Raw genomic sequence first — 20,575 nt, forward strand, 5'->3', positions numbered from 1 at the left:
GTATATGTATCAAAAGTCATGTATCAAAAGTATATAAAGTTATATACACCTCATAACCTTACTTGTGGGAATTTATCCTAAAGAAATAACTGAAATAAAGAAAAACTGTAACTGCCTGAAGATTTTCACTCCAGCGTTAGATCTATAAACAATAAGATGGAAAACTAAATATCCAGCAACATGAAAAAGTTAAGCATGAAAAAGTTAAAACATTTGCTGGAAGAACTATGACCCAGCTACGTGTTAAAAAAATGGTAAGAGAAAGCTACAAAACAGAATAATTGTAGATTATTAATAAGTTATTAATAAGTTATAGATTATCACCATTTAAAAAATACCTGCATATGAACGGACACAAATGAAATCAGTGGCATTAGGAGAGCAGGTATAGATGTCACTTTAAACAAATTTTAAATCTCAATATTAATGTATTTTTACAATTTGAAAGTACATGAACATAATATAAACTGATAAAAGAATGTGAAAATATTTCATTAAAATGGTAAATGTGGTCGTTATCTGCTTCTGCTTCTTAAAGTTATCAATCTGAAGAGAAAGAAATTTTTGGGAAAGCTAAAACACTATGTTATACTAAGTTGTGCCACTAAGTTGTGCCACTAAGTTGTGCCACGTAACCGCCACACATTGTGCACGTGATTGATGCCCAAGTTGTGGTTCGCCCTTCAAAAATCCCATAGTCACAGACAATTTTCATTGAAAAAGAATGGGATTTATTTTTAAAAATTGCATTTTTACAGGACATGTAGTCACTGTAACTACAATATTATGCTATTAATTAAGAACAACTCATTTTCAAAGAGGCACTATTGCAGATTAAAATTTGGAACACTTTTCCAAAAAGAAATTAAAATAAAAAACTGACTAGGGCATTTATAAGAAAGTTACTTTTTGTCAGAGGCTAAAAGTTCTTTGATTTAAAAAACCATGTGATGTTCCATAGAAAGAAAAAAGGAACCAAGAGTAGAAGATGTGCCTTGTCACCAAAAGGAAAGAAATTAAGCTTTACAATAATACCTTCAAATCCCTTAGGTTCACCTAAGAGAAAAAAAAATCACATGAGGGAGAAGAAAAATGTCCTTTAGAGAAAAATGAACAATCTGCAAAAAGAGTGACATAAATCCTCCCCAAATCTTACAACTAACTGACAGGAGACTCGCTATAGGGACAGGCAGGTAATAATGCTAGAAGTGAGATGAGAGAAAAGTCTGGGTGATTTTCTGTTTAATAATTCCTCTGTGGAGAGAGAAAGATAAACTATTATTACTTCACTTTCACATCGTGTTGCACCCCTCATGAAGGAAGGTCTTCCAGGTTACTTTCTGGAAGAGGACGTGGCCACCAGGCTTCCTATAACCGCAGTAAGGAAAACACCTCTTAACACTAGGATACGGAAAGGGTATTTCATTAACAAATGGTAACATCCACCAAAGCATCTTCCATTCTCTCGCATGCACACGGCCGCACAGCCCAAGCATGGCTTCCAGCATGGGAAGGGGTGAGAAATGAGACGCAGACCCTGCCGGTGGTGGGGGATTCTCCGCCTCCTGCTCCGCACAGACCTGGCTGTGGGCTCCAGTGGTCACTGCACACTGCTCAGCTCGGCCCGATTCAGACACGCTCCCCCCCGGCTGTGGGGAGGCTGCTCAGTCACCCCGGCCTGGGCGGCCCGTCCACGTCTCCCCAACTGCCAGGTGGGCAGCCTGCAGTGTCTCTGTGGAGCCTCCCTGGGGCTGGGACAGCTTTTGAGTCCTTCCCCTCAAAGGAACTCTCCAGCCTCCCTGATTGGTTCAATCCTCCCCAGTTACCAGAGGGTCACTGCTTACAGAGGCCCATTCAGACTTCTCTGGCCTTGACTTCACACCCGAAGCCATTAACTGCTTTTTAAATCTTCACCAATTACCATGAGTTGCGTCTACCAATGTTCTGTTAGGGGTCGAAGCACAGTTTAGGGACTATGGCGACGGAAAAGCTTGTATTATTTGGGGCAGGGGGCAGAGATGGATAATAAATGAGCAAGTTATAGACAGCGATGTGACAGAGAAAAAGGAAGGTGGCTCGTCGTGGTTAGGAGAAGCGTCTAGGGGGACAGCCATCTGAAGGAGCAGTTGCTTGAAACGTCTGGGGAAGACACTGCGTGTAAAGGCGATGAGACGGGAAGGGGCTCGGTCTGTTCCACGAGCGGAAAGAAAGCCAGGGGATCAGGAACACAGGCCCGCATGGAGGGCAGAGAGGTAAACAGGGCTGGCTCACACAGGGCCTGTAGGTCATGAAGGAGGCACACGGCCTTGTGAGTAAGAGGAAAGTCACCAGTGTCATTCTCGGGTGTGGCCGCCAGACCAACCCGCCACCACCTGGGAACTTGTCAGAAACAGAAAGTCTCAGCGCCCCTGCCACCCACCCCGGCCCAGACCTCCGGAATCAGTAACCCTTCAGGTGGGGTCCAGCCAAAACAATTGGGTTTGAAAACCACTGCATTAGAGAAGTCATAAGCAGGTACCATAGAGCGAGGTTTCTGAGTAATGTGCTGTAAATCATGTACAGCATTAGTTACTTAACCAGCAGATAGCAGTCATACTAATGTGCGCAGCATATAACAATTGAAATACCCCAATTAACCCAATAACAATATCAAAACATCACAGGTTCATATACACTAGCATTTATCTTTGCATATTTGGAATTTCAAGGAATTTCCATTCAATTACAAGACATATTAAGCCTTAAAACTTATTTTAAAGTATCTGCTCCAGTCACAGCCTCAAACTAATGAGAAATCTAAGAAACCCACACTTTTCCTCACTCCTCTCCCTGGAGGAACTCACCTGTCCCCTTCACCCTTTCCCTCGTCTTTTTACAATCATTCAAGGAAACCATAAAACTGCCCCCAATCCCCTCCATCTCCCCCCCACACACACACACACATCTACACACACACCCCTCCAGCCAGAAGCAAACTTTCTCCACTCACACTGTACTTGTTTGTATCCCTCTCTCCTCTGTCTTACTGGTCTATAAATTCCTTTAGGACAGACGTCTTGGTCCTTAAATGCTTCCTCCCAGTTTGTCTCCTCCCCCAAAAATGCTATCTCATGTCTCACACACAGCAAATCAGCAATATGTGTTTGCTCCACTGCACCAATCCCGTGCTTCAGAGATTCAAAGTTCCCCGGAGGACGGGAACGTTAACAGGAGACTAGGGCACGACACAGTGTGTCATTAGCCATCAAGAAATGTTTACATGCGAGCCTGTGGTGTCATTTCAGCGTGAGCTTTCTCAAAGCCAGAAAGTGTCCCAAATGAAGAAAACAAAACATTCTGCTTATTTGAGGATAATTTAAGAAATCTTTTCTTTCCTTTTCAACTATGCCTGAAGTTCGATTTGGATAGATTTCCAATTCTAAATACATCCTCCAAGACAACTCACTTTAGGATACTCTGCTTTCAATATCTATCATAAGCAACAAAGAAAAGACCTAAAAATATATCCGTATATTTAACTAGTTAATCCCCACTCATACCCCAACATTTCTGTACATTTAATGTTGGCGTGCTTTCTTCTAAACCGAGTATTGTTGTTTTGTGGGCTTGTGCCTTATTTTATATAAAGGATCTGTTATATATTTCATTCTATTTGTCACTTTTATTCTCTAAGCACCATCCATGCTACAATGAGTACAAGCAATCCAGCGCTTCTACCTTTCTACCTCACACTTTACTTCCTTCCCTTTCTACCTCACACTTTACTGCGGATGTGTTCTTGCATTTTCAAAGATCTCAGCGCTGTGAAAACCTTTAAGAAAGCTCAAAGGGCACTAATGGACATAAGTGTAAATGGGTGAGAACTACCCTCATCAAAGAAAATTAAAAACAAAAACAAACATTCATTCACCCGAACAGTATTTATGAAATCCCCACAGCGTGTCAAACACAGCGCTAGAAACGCTAAGATGAAAGACACGGCCCACACCCTCGGTGAGCACACAGAACAATGTGGGGACACCGCAAACAAAATACACACCACGTGAGTACTTCCGCGTGGAGGTCCACACCGCATCCAGTGAGACCAGGAAGAAACACCGCTCCCTTTCAAGGAGTACTACTGAGCTAGAAACCGAAGGATGAGTAAGACAAGCAGGAAGAGGACCGTCCAGGCAGGAAAACAGGGCACGTAAAGGCACAGCAGCGTGAGAAAACCTGGCAGACGGTCAGACTACACCCTGGCACTGCTGAAACGTGACGGTGGGAGCAGGGTTGGACAAGTAAGAAGGGACAGGTGGTTCTCAAACCACAAGCCACAGAGGTGCTGCAAAAGCTTTCAGTGTCTAAAGCTTGTCTCACTCACACACACACACACACACACACACACACACGGTAAAGTCAGATGGCACACAGCAGGCCATGGACAGCCACATACAACAGGGTACCACTTGCTGGAGCAAGTGGGACGCGTACCCTCCATCCCCACAGCAGTCCTAGTGCAGATTTCCTTGGGAGCACGTGTGAGGCAGTAAGGAGGCCTTCCTGAACTCAACACAACTCCAAAGGAGGCCAAATGGCTAGTGGGGCGAGCGGATGATGCCCCCCCCACCATGAACCACTGCTACTTACTCCCCTCTCCCCCACAGTGGGCACCGTGTTTGAAATACTGACTGGGCTGGTGTCCTGAGACTTTCCGTCCCTCCCACTGTGAGGCTAAATATCTGGAATGGAAGGATATCACTGACACCAAAAGGCTAACATCCACCGGGGCTAGACAATAAAGACACTTTATATCTAGCTGGGGAGTTTACCTTCTACGCTGTAATAGAAGTCAGTCTGGAAGAGTTATGGTGGAGAAAGAGACAGAGTCTGCGGCAGAAAGCCCGCCGCAGAAGTAGTGTGGTGAACGGGCCGAGCGGCAGAGAACAGGAAAGGGAAGGATATAAATAAGGAGAGGATCCCAGCAGCCCAGGCAGGAGACGGGCAAAGCAGAAGAGGAGCCCGGGGACTAGCGAGCAGGGACCCGTGACACAGTGAAGCAAGATGTGGGGGAAAATGGAGGAATGGAAGGAAAGGGGGACGGCGCCCAGTCCACCACTGAGAGCAACAAGTAAAACCTACCAGAGAAGGATCCCATCTCCCTTTAATATAAGATGTTACCTAAAATAACCTTTTTCGGGAAATCAACAAATTACCCGAAAATGACCCACATGTCACAAACGAGCTAGCAGTTATCCTCTCAACTTTGTGGTGCAGACAAACACTAGCTGGAAGAGACCCTTTCTAGAAGTGAAGTCAGCTCTGACTTGAATTTTCTAGATCACTGGCTACTCTGTATCTCTGTCAATAAAATGAAGATATTATGATTTTTTTTTAAATGGTCAAGGAACTTTTAGGTGAAAGCGTCAGAAGCTTCCAGGCCGGTAGGGTCATGTGGTCAAAAGTGTGGCTGGTGTAAAGCAGTCTGAAGGCTATGACTTCCTTAAGAAAACTGGTGCCCCCTCCTCGGTGTCAAAGAACCCCAGTGACAGGAGAAGGCTTTCTCTCAAGCCCTTCAGCGCTCCCTGATGACATGAAAAGTTTGGTTTTCTTTAGTCCCACGGGAAGGAGTTTGTGGATATGGGGTAATCTTCTTCCCAACCCTGAGTGGGTGCTACAGTTTCTGCTCTCACCCCTGGGGCTTATAAATGCTTCTTAGAACACGTGACAAAGTGTGTTCACTGAGTTCACATCCAGTTCATCTATCAGCTGGGCACGTGGTGGGATAAAGCAAAACTCTGATTCATCTGAGGTGGTTCTCTGTAGACTTTCCTACAGCAGATGACGTAAGTCTTGCCTACGCTCCCCACGTTGCCCAGTTCTTTCACTCTGACACCCCCATAATCCATCCTCCACACAGCAAGAGGGGTCTTTTCTAAGTCACATTATATCCTTTTTACTGCTTACAACTCTCCCGGTGGCCACCACACCCCACCCGATACCACCTACACTCTCTGCCCCCACCCCCTGTGCTGCCCTTCTCTTTCCCTCGGCCGCTGCCACTCTCCCCTCTGCCCACTACGCCCCAGGCCCACCGGCCTCCACTGCATCTGCCAGGCCTTGGCTCCAGCCCGTAGGAAGTCTGCCTACTTGCCATGCTCCACACACAAACCCACACAGGACCAGCTCCTTTTGGGCATTCAGGGCTCAGCTGAACTGTCTCTTCGATGGCCACGCAATCGAAACCAGCGCCACAGTCACGTTATCCTACTGAAATCCCACTCTCAGGGGTTTTTATTTCTCCCCCGTCCAAGCCCTCCACTAAGCTCCAGGAAAGGTGAGCTCTCTGAAAACTGTCTTATTCTTTCCTGGATCCGTGGCACTTAGGGCAGTGCCTGGAAAACAGTGGATGTTTACTAAGTACTTGTTGAACGGATGTTGTCCCCAAAAGACCATCCAAGAACAATCAACAGGTTAATGAGGAAGAATGAAGAGCGACAATTTAATGAAATTTCATTCAAAATTAGTCCCTAGTTTATTTCCAATGAAATCGAATCACGGTGCCTACTATACAGACAACCCTGAAGGAGCTTGTGCGGACACTGTCACTCCACTGCATCTCAAAGTGCCACCAGCAGTGGGCATTCCTTCAGGTCACTGCTGCACCATTCAAGCCACTGGACACGGCTGAAGAACGATGACGGCAATCTCCCAGCAGGTGCTGCACAACTCCCTAAACTCGACCTCCCAACACAGCTATTTCCCGGATTCCTTCTTTCCTACATCATCACCTTCAAGCCCTGTTTAAAGACACCTTATGAAGAAAGATTATTCAACACCCCTCACACAAAAGGCAATTACTACACCCCTTCTCTTTCCCTGCACAGATGGAAGAGCTGAGATGTCTACGGAAGTATCAGAGGTAGAAAAAAATAATGGTCACTGAGCCGTTTCCACTGCACAGGGTGAGGTAATCACCACTTATCATTCGCAACTTGATAAGAGCACCATCTACCAATCTTCTCATCCAGTGTGGATTGAAATATGGAAAGATGTCTCTGCTTTCCTTTTCCTACTTCAAAAATAATTACAGTTATGCTCTGCAAAGCAATATTTGAAGTTATCATTAGCCATATCCACAATCTTGACCACTGTTTGTCAAGTACATAAAAATATTCTAATCTAGGCACTGCCATCTCAAAGAACATTTATTAGCAGGAAGGCTTGGATTCACATCTCGTTTGCTGCTGACCAGGAGCAAATTACTGAAGCCCCTTGGGCTTCGAATTCCTTATCTGTTGATTGAGAATGAGAAGGCTCACTTCACAGGGCCATACAGGATGAGATGGGAGGACCAAGCTAAATCACTGGGCAGCATTAGGAGGCATAGAAAGGGTTCTTGGGAGAAGCTTCCTTACCTTCCCTGGGTGGGAAATTATAACGCAGGGCTTACAACGGCACCGGTTTACACAGAAATGCTTCATTCCACTGTGGAGGGTCAGTAAACTGTCTCAACCACTTTTTATTATTACCACTAGTAGTTTATACTGGTATTTATAATATTAGGTTGGTGCAAAGTAATTGCGGTTTTTGCAATTATTTTTAAGCTTTTAAACCGAGTTACTTTTGCACCAACCTAACAGTTTGTTCATTAAGATTTTCTACTATCTATCTAAATTTGTACCTTAGAACTTTTATTTGAAGTGTTTCAAATTTAAGTAAAGTAGTAATAATCATAAATGTGTTTCTAAAACAATTGAAGACTGCATTTCAAAAGTAAAAGCTCAGTATTCACTGGCAAATGAACATTTTCAATGAAAATCTGGTTCTCTTATCCAAATAAATCAATTGTTTTTGGATAAACTTTATGTTGAAAAAAGCTAAGTAACCACAGCTTCGGAGTCAGTGAAGCTACTTTTCCTGCACACAATGTAATTACACTTAGATTTTGCATTTCTTTGATAATTTTCTTTTGACAAGACAATATAGAAAGTGCTTTAAGAATCACTGCCTCCTGAGTACTCAGTACTCCTAAAGGGTCCCCTAATGACTAAAACGTTTTGGCTCTCCCCTAGTGAGAAGTAAAATTTTAATGTCTCACCTACCATTCCATCATAAGATACATTTCATACCCCATCTGTCATCCATGCTTTCTTTTCTCAATTACCTCTAATTACAGAACAATGTTCTGTTCAGTACCCAGCATACCATCAAAAAAACAAGTATTTTAATAATGTTTGATTTAATGAAGTGGCAGGAGCTGAAAAGAGCACTCTGGATTCCTAAACTCTCATATCCCACCCTTCTTCTTCAAGAAACTCAGTAGAGAGGGTTATGATACACACAGCAAGTCATAACAACGTGTACTGGTATGTAGTTACCCAATCTGAGCTGAAAAGAGGCTGGACAACATATGAGCCTTGAGAAGGCTCAGTGTTCAACTAGCTTTGCAAAGACTTTTTAAGGAGTGCCTCGCACTATGGTAGATTACCAGGAGATAAAGGTCTACAGTATTCCTTAAAAGCTCCAGAAAAGAGAAGTTCTGTTTTATTGTTTTGACTGCTGCTGGGGCGCAGGAGACATGAAGAGGGGGAAAAACAGTTCTTCCTAGAAGCAGAGTCTGAATACAACCCTCCATGTCCTTTCCAGATAAAAAAACTCTTAAGTTAATTTTTAAATGATAAGCAAGTGTACACTTCTGTTAAGTTGCTTCAAAGTCTAAACCTGGTTTCTCTGAAACAGATTAAAATACAGAAAATTTTAAATGCTTTTTGGCTTTTAATTAATATAGCAGAAGTCACAAGGCGAACTTCACTACAGCACATGAAATGGAAGATACTTTGCACATGTTTTTAAATAGATGATTTGGTTAGCAGCCTTTGAGAATCACAATTCTATACAGAACCTACCTTAAACGTTATTCTGAAATAAAACCTAAGCTAACTTGCTACATTACTACTCAACCACAAAAAAGAATTTTTTCAGCACATGGTATATAGTCATATAAATACAATATTCCAATGCTTGAAAGCTTTTGAAAGCTTTTTAATTTTAAAACACAATTTCAGTTTGGAAAATATGTACAAATAAAACCAGATTTTTACATAAAAATAATACAACTATTTAAACAGAAGTTAAGCTGTTGGTCTGTGTTGCTGAACAAGTTGCACAGTTACCTTTAGAAACCTACCTTGTTTCCCTTAAAATAAGACCTAACCGGACAATCAGTTCTAATAAGTCTTTTGGAGCAAAAATTAATATAAGACCTGATCTTATTTTACTATAATATATGACCGGATCTAATCTAATCTAATCTAATCTAACATAATAACCAATCTTACTATAAGTAAATAAGTAAATACTTATAGTAAAATAAGACCAGGTCTTATATTGATTTTTGCTCCAAAAGACACATGAGAGCTGACTGTCCAACTAGGTCTTATTTTGGGGGAAACACGGTATAATCTCATTTCAGAGTACTCATGGAAATGTGAAGCTGCAAATACGCGACGCACAGGTAAAGTTGTTTGTGCTGCTTGGTCAAACTGAGTGCTCTGTCAACACGGGGCCACCAGGCACATAATTAAAATTAAATAACTAAATTTCAGCTCCTCAGTCCCATGAGTCACATTTCAAGCGCAGTAGTGGCAGGTGGCTACCATACTGGACAGCACAGACAACATTTCCATCACAGCTGGACATAAATGCCACATATATGACATCCACTGAGAGACAGAGGCAAATTCAAGGTCTCCGGCCCCCCATGTGGCCCCGCAAAATGCTGTCTGGTTTTCTGTGGAGGCTTTTTTCGTTTACCATTTCAGCAGCAGGCGAAAACGGGAAATTTTATGAAACCATATCTAAAAAGAACAGCGAAGGCTTTTAGAGTTAGCTAAGCTCTTTCATAAAAATATTTGACTATAACTCTTCGCAAAATAAAAGGAACAAAAAAACATCTGATATAATTTTAAACAGCTGAGAAATTTTGCTTTTAATAATTATTTCCTTTCATTTGACAATCAAATATGAGAGTAACTCACTAAAAAGCCATACTCTCAAACTGCAAATAAACTCTTCTTTAATGAAGAAAAGAAGGTGTCAAGTATTAGATTGACCAGTTTCTCCTCGCCAAGTTGTGGAAGTATCACAGAAACAGAGATACTGACTCTGGCAGGTATCTGAAAATGCGTGTAATCAGCACACCCATTTCTGCAGTACCCCCTCATTACCTCTACCATGATTCTCAGCTCTGTCTACTTCTTTTTAGTTAGCCCACTAAACTGCATCTTCCCCTTCTAGTTTTGGGGCCAATTATCACTTCATGTCCCACATGAAAGAAAATCACTTGATTCTCTACCATTTGGTGAGAAAATACACGAACACAACTTATTTGCACATTTTTAGTATAATGCAGTCTAAATAGCAAACTGTTATTTTGAGAATGCCTTTAAAAGGAAACCAAAGAATACACGCTTAATGCCACAGAACTGTACACTTAAAAAATGGCTAAAATGCTCATTTTTAAAATATGTTCATTTCATCACAACAAAAAAGCGTATCAAGGCAACTGTCTACATTCTGTGAGTGTCCATTTTTTCATATTAATTATAATGCTTTTCCTGATAAGTTGGTTAGAATTTCTCAGAGTAATACATTCAAAACCTCACTTAATGCTGGACTAAAAATCCATATTAAAAGCTAAAGATGAGAAATACATTTAAGAAAATAGTCTTATTTTCAAGTACCCAAATGATTACAGGATAAAGACGCATACAACATGAGGTTACTAAATGAACATGTTTCATATGTTTATGTATCGCCAGGATAAGAATCTCCAGTTTAACCAATACTGCAAATTCAGGAGGAGGAGCTCTTAAGCAACTATTCCAAGCTAGGCACTGTTCTCATTGCTTCATAAACAGTAACTCTAATCCTCACAACCCTAAGGGTTCCATATTATTATCATCCCCATTTTACTGATAATGAAACTGAGGGACAAATCATTAAAAAAGAAAAAACGCCTATGGTCACAGAGGTAGTAGGTGGGCAAATACTGGGCATCAGTTGGGCTTCAAAGCTGGTACACATGCCACCACACTGCCAATCTGTTAAGATTCTACTCTGACATCAGAAAAGCAATCAAAGAACCATACTGCTAAATTAAACATAGTCTCAAGAGCTACCTAACTTTTTTTAAATAAATTCTGATGATCTGGCATGCAGCTGGGAGGAGAAAAATGTTCACAAGTGTTAAGACAGCCCAAAGGATACCTTGACATGAAACTGATCTTTAAAGAAGAAATCATATTGCAACAAGCAACACTTGATGTCTTACTCCTATTTTTAGGAAAAACTCACAAACTGCAAAAGTTATTTCAAGACAAAGAAATGTAAATCCCAGGAATAAAAATTTTAACAGCAAAATCCTTCACCCTTGTCCACTGCCCGCATTTATTACTGGGCATTCATATCACAAACCTAACGTCATAACCAGGTATTAACCTAAAATAGGATGCATGCTGCTCTTAACACTTTCAAATGCCTGGACCCCTGACAGGACAAAATATGCCAAACCATCTAAACTCAATTATGAATTCCAATGAATTCAGTTTGTCCCATACATGAAAGTTTAGGACGCTCTCCCATGACACAAGCAGGGGACCAAGGGACAGAATATTATACACCGTGTCTGTGACTGCAAATAAGTATAAAATGTGTCGTCACTTCAATCCACAGATGGTATAAAAGGAAAATTGTGTCTGTTTCAACCAACGAAGCCCTGAGAAAACAGCAAGATGATCCTGCTTCAGGGGGAGAGGTGCAAAGGACAACTTAACTTCCTCGAGGAAACACGCTACTATCCAGTCTGCCCCGGCCACTGCCGCCTTCCAGATTGGAAGCCGTGGAAGGAAATCAACATTTCAAGTCTCAAACCTGCTGTACACCTGTGGCCGGAGGGCCATGTCCGAAGCCGGCGGAGCCCAGAAAGGACTCACTAATCCTCTCAGGGGTCTTGCTATGTGTGGGAAACAGAGCGAGCCAGGCACAGACGTTTCACTGCGATTAAAAACTCCGCAGCTGCATTTTCCTAAAACCAGTTTTCCAGAAAAGGACCGAGCGGCTGGGCTGCTACAGCAACCACCAAGATCGAAATGCAATTACAAAGAAAGCAAGGGCACGCGCTCCGGGATGCATATTTCACTCCAACGAAAAGTTGTTTTTGTGTTTGTGTGTGTGTTTTTTTTTTAAGACAAAGCAAGTTAAGATGCCCGGTTCTTCCGTTCTTGACCTTTAAAAACTGCACAAAGTCAGGACCCAGCCGGAGAGGAAAAGAAAAGTTCGAGCGGCGGCCCCGCCGGCTCCGGAGCAGCTGCTGGAAGCCCCCTCCGGGTCGGGGTGTCCCGGCTCCCACGCCGCCCGGAGCCCGGGCCCGGGGCCCGCAGAGGGAGCCGCGGCCGCTCCCCCGAGGCTCGCGACGCCCCGGCCCTCGGGCGGGCTCGGGCCCCCGGCTCCACTCGCGACCCGCTCGCAGGGGCCGATCAGACCCCCGCCGCGACCCCGCACACTTCCGGGCCCGACGCGCGGGCCCCAGCCCGCCCACCCGCTTACCGGCATCATTTTGGACCCGAACCGCATCGAAGCGGGTGGCCGAACCGCGGCCTGGAGCCGAGCGGCGGCGCCCCGGGGGCGCGGGGGGCGGGGGAGGGGCGCTCGGCGAGAGGCCGCCCGGAGGCGGCGGACCTGTTGCGAAGCGGCCGCGCTGGGTGGCGGGGCGGCGCGCCTGCCCGCACAGCCCTCCCCGCCGGCGGGGGCGCCTCGGAGCCCGGGTCCCAACCCTCGCGGGGGCCCCGGTTTCGGCTTTGTCTCCTCCGCGCTCCACACGTCCGCGCTCCCTCCTCCGCTCCGAAACCAACTAATCCCAGGGCCAGGCCCCCGGCGCGCCCGCGCGGGCCACGCCCCCCACGCGGGGCCCCGCCCACAGCGCTCCCGGCGGGCAGGGGGAGGGCGGCCGCGGGGGCGCGCGCGCCTGCGCGGGCCCGCGGGCGGGGGGAAGCGCGGCGGCGGGCGCGCGCCCGGCGCCCTTTTCTTTCTCTGCCGCGGACGTGCGGTCGGGGGCGCGCGGCGGAACGACCCGAGCGCGCGCCCGCGGGCGGAACTGGGGGCTTGGGAGGCGGCGCCTCGGGGAGACTCGATCGGAATGAAAGACGCACGAGGAGCGAGGAGCCGCGGCCGTCGCCTGCCCTGCAGTTTCCAGCTGCGTTGGGGGTTGGACCCTTGACCCGCGGGATCGCTGGGCCGAGACTCGGAGCCCGGACTGGGTCCTGCCGCTCTGCCGCTGGGCTCGGCCGGGCCAGGGACGGGACCCTCGCGGGAGGGCGGCCCGCCCGGGACGAGCGGCCTCCCTGGAAGCCGCCAGCGCCGCCGGGGCCCACAAGATGGAGCTCGGCGCCCGCGGGGCCGCGCAGCCCCTTCCGGGAGTCCTCGCTGGGAGCGGCGCCCGCGGTCCGCCTGCCTCCCCTTGGCCGGGGCCCGAATTCCAATTTCCAACTCGTGGGACTATAACGTGCAAAAAGTACGCTTAAAAAAGGATCGAAATTTTGAGTGGTCTCTTTTTACCGCAATAAAAGAAGTAAATAACCCCCCCCCCCCGAAAGGTTCAAAATGTGTAAAGCTGTCACCTGCGGAGCTTTGCTGCTGCGCGAGAATGACTCGGATCTCCTGCCATCCCCCGAGGAGGGGAGAAGAGGGCCCGGGAAACGGCGGCGCCTCGCCCCGGAGGAGCAGGGCAGCTGCGCGGGCTCCCTCCTCCCCGCCCGCGGAGGCCCCCCGGGAGCCCCCACGCCGCGAGCTTTCCTTGGGCCAAAGCGTCCGTGCCAGCTCCCTCGGAGTCACTCTTCTCGGGGTCCAAACAGGGGCATTGAGCACCTGGGTTTATCTCGCTTCTGGGATGGACGATTCTTCGTCCTTCGAATCCCTTAACAGAATCTCCATCGAACTCCCTATGGCACCATCCCCGCTGCACATCTGGAAATAGGCAGCGATGGCTAATTCAATTAGAATGCGCAAGTTCTCCAACACTCTGGTTTGAAGTCTAGTTCTTTCAAGAGAATTGTCCCAAGAGAAGTAAAGGGAATTTCTCCCTTCATTGGGTCAGTAAATATTCATCAAATACCTACCAGGTGCGGGGTGTTCTGGAGATACATTAATGAACGAAACGAAACTTGGTGGACGGTGAAACCAACAGCTAAGCACGTTAATAATAATTACATGAATTGCCAAATAACATTATAAGCAAAAATTGAAGGGGGTAAGGGGGTTGAGAATGCAGGTGCAATTTTAAATAGGTGGTGAGGACAGACTTTTAGGAGATGCAGTGAACTACAGGAATATGTGAGGGAAGGCTTCCAGGTAAAGGGAACAGCCAATGCTAAGGCCTTGAGATGGGAGCCTGCCTGGCATATTCCAGGACTAAGGTATCAAGGAGGCCAGGATAGCTGGAGGAGACTGAATGAGGGGAATGGTAGGAGATGAGGTACAGTGATGTCAGAGGCCAGATAATGTGTGGCCTTGTGGGCCATTGTAAGGACTTGGGCTTTTACTCTGAGTGGAGTGAGGAGCCAAGGGAAGGAGTTGAATAGATGATCTGATTTATAATGTAATAGGATCACTCTAGCCGCTGTGGAAAACAAACTGAAAGTTAGCACAGAACCTGTCGGAAGCCTTTGCAAATAGTCCAGACAAAAGATGAAAGCGGTTTGGGCAATAACAGTGGATGTGGTGAAAAGTGGTCAGATTCTGGATGTATTCTGACGGCCAAACTCACAGAATTTCCTGACAGATTCGATATGGAAAAGGAGGGAAAGAAGTCAAGGATAATTCCAAGGTTTTGGTCCTGAAAGGTCGAGGTTGCCAACAACTGAGATGGAGAAGATCACAAGTGGAGCAAGTTGCAGGAAAGAGATCATGTTAAATTTGAGAATCTTAAGAAAAATAGAAGAAACTCTAATTCTGAAAGTTAGCACATTTGTGGACAACTAGAATCCTTTTTGGGAACCTGCAGCTCATAAAGGCATTACCTAGCACCAAAACAAATACCTCGTGTTCCACTGGTTTTCATTATTTTCTTGCATACAAAGAAATCTCAGAAACAACCTAAGATATCATGATCCACAGTCATCCAGAAAACCTCCGGTTCTCAACAATGAAAAAACATATCTCTTTACCATCCGAAAAACGGTCACACACAATAGTAAATTATATCTAGTATGAGCATTGGCAGCCCTGGCTTATTTATAAAACAGTTACAATGGAAATAGAAGCAAGGAGAGAGGAATTGGAATAAGAGAATCCAGTTCTATTTTTTCCCTCCTTGTTTCATAGATATCCTGTGCAAGGAAAAAGGGGCAGCAACTGGCACTTTGTCCCAAAACTCACTTCTAGCCAACTGAGAATTCCCTACCAACAAATTGCCAAATAGCAAGTATGTTTATGTTGAGCACTTTGTTTTCTTTTCTTCTTCTTTTTTTAAATCATAGAAGCATGAAGCCAAAACAAAAAACAAAACAAAAAAGAACAACCCATGTCTAAGCTTTGGTTTCATTCCTTCAAATTCTGTGCCATTCACAAAAGGCTCCCTCCCATATAGGTTATTAGGTTGGTGCAAAAATAATTACGGTTTTTGCAATTTTTTTTAAACCTTTTAAACTGCAATTACTTTTGCACTAACCTAATATCTCCCTTCCAAGCTTCACTTTCCTTCTTCACTGCCCCCCTCACCTGCCTAGTCTGTCAAGAGCCTCGTCTTGCTTCTCCCTACTCTATAATTCTATATTCAATCCCCAAAACAGAGAAGTCAAATTACCACCAGCTGGGTGGGGAGTATCTTCCCTTTTGAACCTCACCTCACCTCCAGGCACATACAATAAATTATCTGTTTGGCTTCAGTTCAAGTGTTTGAGTGCCCAACTTTCTCCCCATTTCCCACAGATGTTCCAAACCTTGCATCCTTCTCTCCTCTCCCACCTTCCTTAGCCAATAAAATAGAGGCTATGGGTCCTGCCCTCCTGCAACTCATTCCCTCCCCCCTCCAATCCATCGTGCCTCCTCTACTTTCTTCCCGCTCTCTATTTTGCCAAGCACTGTACTAGACTCTAGAGATACCACAGTCAACAAAACAAAGACTATGCCTTCATAAAGCTTATATTCTAGTGGGGAAGCTAGATAACCAATGAATGAGGTAATACTAAATACTATGGGCGGGGGGGCAGGAAGCCTAAGAGAGTAATGTCTGAATTAGGGTGGTCAGAGAAGCTGTCTGAGGAAAGAAGAGGGAGGGAATCAGACTCTAAGGAGTGAAACAGCAGGGAAAAGGGCCTGAGGCAGGCGTGTGGCTGGCATCTTAAACAGCGAAAAAGCCAATGTGCCTGAAGCTGAGTGAAGAAGGAGGGGGCTTGTAACAGGATTAGAAAATGTAGCCAGAGTCTGGATCACGTAGGACCATTTACTGCGCCACCAATTATCCTCCCTCTTGAAACCTTATATATCCATTTTTATTAGTTTCTTAGCCTAGAAATGTATTTGGTTCTCTACTGCATTCCCCTCAAGTTAGCAGATATTCAAACGAGAGCTGGAGCAAAAGCTTGGGTTTCCAGGCTCTTTGCCTATATCCATGCTTTCCTCTTTACTTTGAATACCTTCCTCCCGACCCTACATGGTAAGCTTCTACTCATCTTTGAAGTGTCCACCTAAATGTAATTCTTGGAAGTCATGTTTGACATGTCTCAAACAGTTAATCAATAACTCATCTATATTCAATAGCCACACACACACACACACACACACAATTCATTTATTGTGGCATTTAACATATGACATAGCAAACAAAAAAATCTAGTCCCCCCAACTAGACCCAATGACAAAACTATTCATTATTCATTTATTTGTGTATCTTCAGCCCAGAGCAGGGACTCAGCAAATGTAGTCTTCATGGCACTTAATGAATGTTTACCATGCTCTCTTTTCTCTTTGTGAGGAATAGTGGGGTTTTGTTCCTGACTCCTGTAATAGGCACGTCTTCCTGCATCTCCTCTCGCTCCCTCTAATTCCTCTCCACCTACAGGTTGGCAAACCACAGGCCAAATCTGGCCCTTCTCCTGTTTCTGATTGCCTACGAGCAAAAATGATTTTGACATTTTCTTCATTTTTGAGGGGAAAATATCAAAAGAAAAAATATTTTGGGACATGTGAAAAGTATATGAAATGTACATTTCAGTGTCCTTAAACAAAGTTTTATTGGAACACAGCGATGCTTACTTGTTCACATATTATCTATGGCTGCCTTCACACGACAACAGCAAATCTGAGTAGTTGTGATAGAAACTATATGGCCTACAAAACCTAAAATATTTATTATCTGGACCTTTAAAGAGGAAGTTTGCTGACTTCTGCTCTATCTAGGATTAAGAATATTCTTTTTAGCAGAAATATAATCATCTCATGCCCATGTTTAAAACTGTTCAAAGTGGATGGGTATATGGATAGGGCAGGATCAAAGGTTGAAGGGTATTGGGGGCGGGGCATAATTCAGTCCATAACAGCCAGTATTTTGTACATTTTCCGAATCCTATGGCCATACATAATATTCATCACCCCCAAAAAACCTATCTCATAAATGGCTACAAGAGGTTCTGGTTGAATGAGGGTGAAAGAATCTATGGTACTCAAACTCATCGCTGGAATACAAACCTATGAGAGTGGACCCTTCTGGTGATTGGCCCATGAGGTCATCATTCACTAAAAAAAAACTAGATTTATAATTACTATGCAGCACTTGAAAAGAAAGAAAATCTACTTGACGAGATTTCAGAACTTTAATTTGAGGACTCACTATTAGTCAGCAAGAGGAGTCTAGCCTAAAATGCTAAAAATAAACACTTTCAAGTGCTGAGGTGTCACAAATGCCATTGGCCATCACAGAACCTGCTGTGGCTCCCATTGCCCCCAGTGCAAAAAGGCTTTTATTCCACTATGAGGAATGTACATACATGTATTTCTTTCTGGTCTCTATTTGAATACACTGTGTTAGATCAGAACGAACTGAGTTCCAGTCATTTTAAATCCATTTTTAAATTTGGGCTCTATTCAAATATTTTTAAGGATACACACTGGTTTTACAGATACATGGTCAAAGTTCCTTTGGGGGAAAGGACCAATTCTTAAAAGTTCTTGATAGTCCCTTTAATTTAGCACACAATGTTTCACCATCAATTAAGTATTAAGTGAACACAGTTATGTCACTACTATAAAAACAGTTTTTGTAATAGCTAAACAATTAGAAAGGGAAAAACTCATCAGAAGGTTTTCTATGCCTTCATGTAAACCCCAATTGGAGTCCCTAACTCACTTCTAGAAACAGTTATGTGTAACACTTAAGTTAGTTTGTAACTGACAGTTGAGAACATTCCACCGCACAACCCCCCCCCCCATTGTTGCTCAGTGTAGACTGAGGAGAAGTAACATTTCTAAAAGTGTTGGCTGAACTCGGTTTTTACTGTTCTCATTAAGGCCCAGAGGAAGTTTTGAAAAGGTCCACAGAGAAAACAAACTTCGAAAACTATAAAACTGAAAAAGGAAAGTATTAGCTGGTTGGAGAGAATTGTCACTTCAAACTGAGGCCCTATGCTGTAACCTCTGAAGATTGGGGGAAATCTATTCTCAAACACGTCACATTTACTACACCTAATAGAATAAATATAAAGCTGAAAAAAAATCAATTAAGGCATGCTTATACATATCACAAAAGACCTACGATAGCAAATTCTCCCTGTCCATTTAAATATGTTTTTATTCACCAAAACGTTTCCATTTACACACAACTTTTCAGTTTAATTTAATAAACACTACTGAATGTCTGCTACTAGCCAAGAACGGCCTGAGGCCTATCTATGTGAAGTAGGTGCACATGTAGAATTGAAGACACTGTTTTAAGAACCCTAAGTGTAGGGACTCTTTTAATTGCTACAATCATGTAAGGTTGGTACTTTTGTTATCCTTGTTTTACGAATAAGGAGCCTGAGGCACAGAGAGGCTAAGTAACTTGTCTGCTGCCTCACAGTGGGTGAGTGGCAGAAGCCAGGATTTGAACCCACGGGTTTTGAGTCTAGAATCTGCACTCTTAATCACTATGCCATTGTCCTTTGCTGCTCTCCTGTCCTTCAAGCTTCTCTGTTGAGTGCCAGGAGGCATGGGACCAGCCACTGAGGAAGTTACAATAAGTAAGATTCAAAGCACATGCAGCCTAGTGGAGGAAACATACCTGTGAGTAAAATCAAGTGTACAGCTGCTCTGGTTCGAGTCTACTCAGGGAATAGTCACCAATCCCCCAACCCTCTCAGGACAGAACAGTCTGGAAACCCCTCATAGAGTGCACGGCTCATGAGCTAAGCCTAAAAGATGAGCTTACGTGCGTGGAATTGGTGTGTTTTCTATTTCATTTATTTGAAGGCTTGATTTACGAGAAGGAAATCTCATTTCCCTTAAACTAAGTTTTATTCCATGTCTACTATAAGCATAGCAGTATGAAATATGCAAATAAGACAATCTGTGCCCTAGAAGAGCTTATACACACAGGAGAGGGGAAATGCAGGTAGAAGTAATAATAACTGGGCCCACCATTTACTGTATGCCAAGCATCATGCTAAGCCCTTTACAAACATTTTCTCATATAAGCTTCACTAACCCTATAGGGAGGTGCTATTATCTCCATTTTACGACAGAAAAACTAATTCTTAGAGATGCTAACTCATTAATTCCTTCAATAAATACTTACTAAGAACTTACTATGTATATGCCACATACAATTCTAAGCTCTACAAATACAGTGGTGGAAAAGATGGGTAAAGTCCTGCTCTGCTGTCTAGAAGTTTCTGTTTAGTTAATCGAGGATAATAGATAATAAACAAGTAAATAGGACAAATGCAATGAAGAAATTAAAATAAGATGGTGTAATAGAGACTGACATGGGGTAGGTATTTTAAAAATGGAAACTGTGGATGAAGAAGGTCCCAGCAGAGGGAACAGCACATGCAAAGACGCTGAAGGGAGAAGTGTGCTCGGCATGTTCAATGGGCGGAATAGAAGCTAGAGCGGCTGGAGCAGAGACCCATACCCCAAATCATACAGCTAATAAATAGCAGAGATGATAGTCAAATCCAGGTCTGCCTAAGGCCAAAGCCCACACTGTACCGCTCAGCAAAGTGTCTAAAGGAACAAACAGAATGTTCTGCATGTTGTCATTGCTGAGTGTGTTTTTAAAGTCATTTGAGCCCAATCCAAAGAAAAGGGAACATAGGGAATCAAAAGTCAAACCAGAGGAAAGACTTGCGAAGCCGAAAGGCTTCCCTGAGACAAGCACTATCACAACAAACGAAGCTTTGTCTTGCACAAGCCATGTCAAACCCAGCTTCACGGAACTCTGGTCTTAACCCCAACCCATTATGCATCCTCAGTTCTTATCTTAGACTGAAATCCCTTGTGGGCTGGTGGAAGGCAGCTCTGATACTTCAGATGAGTTCAGATAAGCTTCCTGTCAAAAATG

The 20,575-nt window shown here is 44.2% G+C and overlaps 1 protein-coding gene across 4 annotated transcripts in view; it reads right to left on the minus strand.

Moving 5' to 3' along the window:
* Nucleotides 1–20,575, minus strand: part of TP53BP2 (tumor protein p53 binding protein 2) — a 144,978-nt gene that overhangs the window by 47,075 nt on the left and 77,328 nt on the right. Inside the window, exon 1 of one of the 4 annotated variants that reach the window (XM_081039075.1) lies at nt 13,191–13,404. The exons of 2 other annotated variants lie outside the window; for them this stretch is intronic. Coding sequence is in view for 1 of the 2 variants with exons in the window: in XM_081039071.1 (XP_080895197.1) it covers nt 12,589–12,615 (27 nt within the window). In the remaining variant the exon portion in view is untranslated. Of the gene's footprint in view, nt 1–12,588; nt 12,885–13,190; nt 13,405–20,575 lie in introns of those variants that run through there. One more of the 4 variants, XM_081039071.1, reaches the window with a different exon arrangement.

The sequence above is a fragment of the Rhinolophus hipposideros genome (genome assembly GCF_964194185.1).
Source record: "Rhinolophus hipposideros genome assembly, chromosome: 26".
Taxonomy (NCBI): domain Eukaryota; kingdom Metazoa; phylum Chordata; class Mammalia; order Chiroptera; family Rhinolophidae; genus Rhinolophus; species Rhinolophus hipposideros.